The sequence below is a fragment of the Parambassis ranga genome, chromosome 6 (assembly GCF_900634625.1).
Source record: "Parambassis ranga chromosome 6, fParRan2.1, whole genome shotgun sequence".
In the NCBI taxonomy this organism is placed as follows: domain Eukaryota; kingdom Metazoa; phylum Chordata; class Actinopteri; family Ambassidae; genus Parambassis; species Parambassis ranga.
Genome location: NC_041027.1, coordinates 2,595,315 through 2,601,316, shown reverse-complemented (window position 1 = coordinate 2,601,316; position 6,002 = coordinate 2,595,315). Strand labels below are relative to the sequence as shown.

The following is a 6,002-nucleotide window of genomic DNA, read 5'->3' as shown; positions in this document are numbered from 1 at the left end:
GGCCTTTTTATTTGTTTACAGCCAATACTAAAGCTGAACTTCAGCCAAGATTTGCTCTTGCAGTAACATTTAGTGTGGTGAGCACCAAATGTCAGGTCAGACAGAAACGGTGACCTCACAGGAAATCAGATCAGAGATAAGAAACACGTTATCTCTCAGCCCAGACGTAGCACTGTCAATCCTCCAAATCCGAATCTAGCGTCCGTAATGTACGCCCAGAATGTGTGTGCACACCCTGCTGTGAGAAGTCCGACATGAGCACGCTGGCATGTTTCTGTGTGTCTCCAGATGGTTTTCTGAGCAGTTATTTCACCAACAATTGTGACCTGATGTGTTACAGTGTACAGAGATTACAGTACACAGAAAGACTAATGGTGTCTGTTGGGGATGAAGATTTGCCATGAATGTAAAATACACACACACACACATTCTGAAAACACATCCCAATGCAGAGAAATCCTTTTATGAGCTTCATGGAGCATATTCTGAGCTGAAACAGTTGAAAGAGCAGAATATGGGGTCAGACAGTATGTAAGAAGCCCACAGCGTGTAATAGATGGATTTCTTTCTGCTTTATGCTCAATCCAGCTGAGCTCAAAAACATTCAGCTGTGTGCAGATTATGAAGATGAAGCTGTGCAGCAGTGCGTACTGCAGCGTAACAGTGCTGAGTAAGAGCTTCTCCGGTGTTTTAGCTTTAGTCTGGGTTCTTCCTGGCTCCTGACCTGGACTCATTAGTGCTGGTTTGTGAAGGGGGGCATCATGAGTGCAGCCAAAACTCTTATAGAAAAACAGCACGAGATATTACACAAGCAGTAATTTAACACTGCAGAAAAATGGCAGTACTAGCCACTAAAAAAGGATGCATGTCATATTTCCAATGTGTGTTTTTACTGAATTTAGTGTCACTTCTTCTTATTTACCTTAATTGTAATCTTAATTTTGATGCAAGCTGAATCTCATGTTCAACGGTGTGATCTTTTAACACATGCACACAAATGCAGTGAGGAAAAACACAGCTTTATTTGATTTCTGCAACTCAAATGATCATATTTAATGATAAAAAGAATCAGTGCTTAATGAAGCTTAAAACTTGATTATCACACCCTCACTAGTCAGACTTGTTTTTTTGTTTGTCAGACTAAGACAAGCTGAAACACATCCAAGTACATTTTGTGCTTGATATAATAATTATACAAAATATATATAATCACATCATAACAAATTGATTTAAATGATTTTAAAGTGGAAAACTTAAAAATTACAGTGTTAGCCCATGCTACCAAATTGAACTTACTGACAAGAGAGCTCTGTCTTTGTGTCTTTGGCTGCACTCTTCAGAAAATATGCACAATCTATACGCGTTGACATCCTGCCTGAGCTGCTGGAGTCAAAATGTGAATCAATAGTTAATGTTTCAGAAGATTCCAGACAAAGTTTTTAGCTTTAAATTGTAGCTAACGGTAAAAAAAAATCTCCATGCAGTCAGTAAGGTTACAGATAGATGATAACCAGAGTGGAACAGAGTTAAATAAAATACTTCCCTTGTAGGGTATTTAATATATGTGCATTACTCTCTAACTTGTAACCTTGAAAACACACCAGTATAACTACACAACGGGCAGAATCTGGGTGAAATGTGTGTATCAGCTATCAAGAGGCAACTATGTCTTTACACCACCTGCACTTAACAAAGGCTACTTTCATTATCAGAGTCAAGGAGAAGGTGTAGTGTGTGTGTGTGTGTGTGTGTGTGTGTGTGTGAGAGAGAGAGAGAGAGAGAGAAGGGGGGGCGTGTCCCAGCCGTTACTGCACCCTCCTGTTTTGTCCCACACACCAGAGCAGCCTGTCCTGACGTAAGGACGCACTTCTCCTCCTCTCCTCTCCCGAGCAGCGGCGGGGGCTGAGATCAATCTGCCGGGGAGACAGAGGTATGAGGTCCCCGCAGGCAGCCCGAGGACACACCGCGGAGGCACTCTATGAATGGATGCCATCTTCATAAGGGACCTGATCAGAAGCGTTGGCAGCGCAGAGACTGTGTTTTTGGATGTCACTACTTCCTGACAACTGTAGTCAGAAATATGAGAAGTACTTCTGTCTGCTTTATTGTTTGAGCTGCATCAGACAGTCACACACCGCTGATTCTCTTAAGAAACTTTTTTCTCTTGGAGTTGACCCGGAGATGGAGCCGGAGGAGGGAAAGATCTCGGTGTGGGTCTGCCGGGAGGAGAAGCTGGTCTCCGGGCTGACGAAGCGAACCACCTGCGCCGATGTGGTTAAAGTCTTGCTTGAGGACCAGAACCTGCAGCAGGGCGTCTCAGCAGCGATGCTGTCCGGCTCCCCTCAGTCTTACTGCGTGGTGGAGAAATGGAGAGGCTTCGAGAGGATTTTGCCAAACAAAACCAAAATCCTCCGGCTGTGGAGCGCCTGGGGAGACGAGCAGGAGAATGTCCGCTTCGTTTTGGTGAAAAACGAAGCGTCATTGCCCAATAACGGGCCCCGTAGTGCAGAGGCACGGGTGGTCCAGAGTCGGGAGAGTGGTGGTCCGGGCGGGCTGCTCAAGGGCACCGCCAGGACCTGCTGGAGCGCTGCGGCCGCCGCAGCCAATCTGTCCCAGGAGAAACAGAGGCGCATCGTCAGGAAGGCTTTCAGAAAGTTGGATAAAATGAACAAAAAGAAAGAGCAGGCTGCTTGTAAGGATAAAAGCGGAGTGGAGAAGATGGAGACCTTGGTTCACCTGGTGATTTCTCAGGACCACACTATCCGCCAGCAGATCCAAAGGATCAAAGAGCTGGACCGGGAGATCGAGCGCTACGAGGCCAAAGTGCACTTCGACCGCATCAAGAGACACGGGGTGAACTATGTGCAGGACACATACATGGTGGAATCCTCATCTGAGGGCACTGCTCCCTCGGACTGTAAGCGCAAGGACTGTGAGCGTCAGGACGTGCGGTGCACGGCGGAGGATCTGGCGCAGTTTGAGGAATACGCGCGCCGGTGCGAGGAGGTGGTGAGGTTACAGGAGGAGCTGACAGAGCGCGAGGCGCTCGTGGAGAGCATCACCGGGGAGATCCAGGAGGAGCTTAACCGGAGGTGGATGAAGCGGCGGCGGGAGGAGAGAGGAGCAGAAGCAGCGCAGGACACAGAGAGTGTCCCCGAGGAGATGTGCCTGGCTGCAGAAGCAGATGTTGAGAGTCTGTCTGAGAATGAGCTAGTGCTAGAAGAAGAGAGAATCAAAACCCAGCTGGACACCAGTCTATACATTGGCTTGAGGCTGAAGACAGACCTGGACGCCATGAAGGGGGACTTGGACCTGAGTCTGGCACTCTGGGAAACCAAAGAAAGCGAACTGTTGGACCTGCTGGCTAGAGTTGAAACCATGGACATAGAGCAAGAGGACAAGAAAGTGACTGATGGTGAGAAAGAGGAGCTGGGCGCAGTGAGCGCGGAGGCCGAGTCGACCTCAGGAGAGAAGAGCAGCGGCTGGGTGGAACAGGCTCGAGGTCTGTCAAAGGCTTGTAACACAAACGACGAGGACTCAGACACGGGCCTGAGCTCCATGCACAGCCAGGACTCTGACAACCCGCCTGTGTGTGAGTCACTGGTATAGAAAAAAGCATGCAGGACCTTTATGCAATTCAAAGCCACAAGCTCAGGGGCAGAGAAATTAGTGTTGGCAATACTGGGGAAGACGGTGTTCCCTTCCCAAAATGCACCTCTGTACGGACACTGTAATTCTACAGCAATAATTCTGTATGTAGTCATTGCACAATAAGCTAGAAAGGGCAGCATGCTTAGAGAGAGGCTTGATATGCTGCTCCATAGCTGACCTTTGACCTCCATGAGGAAAGTCAACAAGCACCATGTATTAGGAGAAATAGCCTAGAAGAGTATTATAAGAAGCCACTTGTAATGTGTAGTCCTCAAACTAACTTCAAGGTGTAACTGATCACAGCTTGCTTTCCATCAGTTGAAGCGACTAAAAGTGTTCTTACTGGCCAGAAACAGCAGGTTCCCTTTAGGAGGAAGACATCAAGTGCACCTTAATGCAACAACCTTTCTCGTATATCCACCCCATAGAGTCAGTTACACAGACTTTCTAAAATAATGCACAGAAAATGTGGCATCATTCCACTTTAAGCTCCCTATAAGCCCATAGATCACTTGATGTTCTGTCCTGTAGCATCTTGTCTTGAGCACAGAGAGGCATATTTATTTAGACATGCTGCACAGCTGAAGGGGGGAAAACTCCATATGGATAGTTTAAATAAAATGAATCTGTCTTAGTGATGGCTATTATTCCAGGAGTGTTTAAAGATTTACAAGCTCGATAAGGTTTTCCCTGTCAATATAAGATTATTTATTTATTTGGTCCTGAAGTTGGGATGTCGTTAAACATCTGTATAAAAACAGTTAACGAGGTTAAGAACAAGTCAAAACAAATGAATAATTTTAAGGGCAACTTCATCACATTTAGTAATATTTTCATAAAAATAAGTGAACCACATGAGGTCTTGTTTTGGAAAAACATGTACTGTGGTCAGTGGCATGAAATGCACACGTTAGGTTTGTCAGTTAAAAGTTGAAAAATTAAAAATGATTAAATGATGTCTGGTGGAGTGATGTGGAAGGAGAGCCAGATGAATCCGTTAGCTTTAGCATGTAGGATCTTCAGCTATGGTGACTTTTGGGCATGTAGTTTTTCCTAATTACATATTTTCAGTCTCAAATTGTGAAATTAGCTTTCAAATGAAACAACAAACATCATCAAACATGTCTAACACATGATGTATTTTTATTTTCCAAAATATGGCACCATGCGGTCCACGAGAAGGGGCGGGACTTCACCTCACAAAAGAGGCAAAAACCCATTACTGATCATGCAAATGAGTTAACAAAAATACACATTTCAGCAGGCACAGTGACTAAAACTGGCGGAAATCTGGTGTTGGATTACTCTCTAACATCTAAGTGCAGTGTTTTTCATGTAAAGCTTCTTACTCAACTACAATCAATGTGAGCAGACAGGAAAATCCTTGTGTTAAATCAAGGTATTATTTTCTCCATCACAATGGTGCAAAGTTGTAAGGACACCAAAAATATGTAAAACAAAAAAAAGGATATATTTAAGTGTTCTTTTCTCTCCGTAGTCACTTCAACCTGCATAAATAAATACAGGCAAATTTGTTACTTATTTCAAAAAGTAAATCCACAAATCTAGGTTTCACAGTGTATTCAGGCCTGTCTCTGGGAGTATACACACCTGTTAGAGCAGATTTTAAGATGCTTTTGGGAGAAATGGCCCCATTTAGTAACCCGCAGTTCCTGCATCTCTGAACACTGTGACATGAAGGGAAACTATTTTAAGACTCACTTTACTTTGTATCCTGGAAATAGTCGCTGCAGCATTAGCCATGCTCTCAGACGTGCAGACGTTAAGCAGAGAAAAATAAAGCTGATGGAACGCATTTACTGTATGTAGCATATTTTGTCAGGGTGTTGTGATGTAAGTTCTTACATGTTTGACTTAACTGTAAATGTTGAGAACTTTGTAACACCTAAAAGAAGCCCATGATGCTGTTTCTGTGTTAGCTGCATCCAAATGCTAAAAAAACAACCTGTGTTGTTGCTCATTTGTGTGGGAATGGTTCTTCTGGCTCAGAGAGAAAGAGAGAGAACTCACATGCGCTGTGGCAGCACTGTAACGCCACTCAGCACATTACTACATATGACTTTTAGTGTTGAAATAAACAACAAAAACCTGAAGCTGCTGTGTGGTTTATTTCAGTGTGACTGACAGGTCTGAAGGCACTGTGTTCTCATACCTCAGCTAAGAGACGACTTCACCCCTGGGCTAAACATCCTCATACATAGGGTTTTGGTTTCCATGAAAAGGGGTTAAGGATAGAAGGATAGTTTGCATACCTCTGGGCTTCACAGTTAAGTGTTTGCGTGTTTGTATAAAGTGCGTCGCCTCTCCTGTTATCCTGTCATACTCGTCAT

The 6,002-nt window shown here is 44.5% G+C and overlaps 1 protein-coding gene across 1 annotated transcript; it reads left to right on the top strand.

The window, feature by feature from the left end:
- The first annotated feature begins 1,842 nt into the window (after window positions 1–1,842).
- rassf10a (Ras association domain family member 10a) lies at window positions 1,843–5,765 on the top strand. Its single transcript, XM_028407677.1, has one exon. It carries the CDS (start codon window positions 2,047–2,049, stop codon window positions 3,607–3,609), a length of 1,563 nt encoding a protein of 520 aa, XP_028263478.1. The 5' UTR covers window positions 1,843–2,046; the 3' UTR covers window positions 3,610–5,765.
- The last annotated feature ends 237 nt before the right edge of the window (window positions 5,766–6,002 follow it).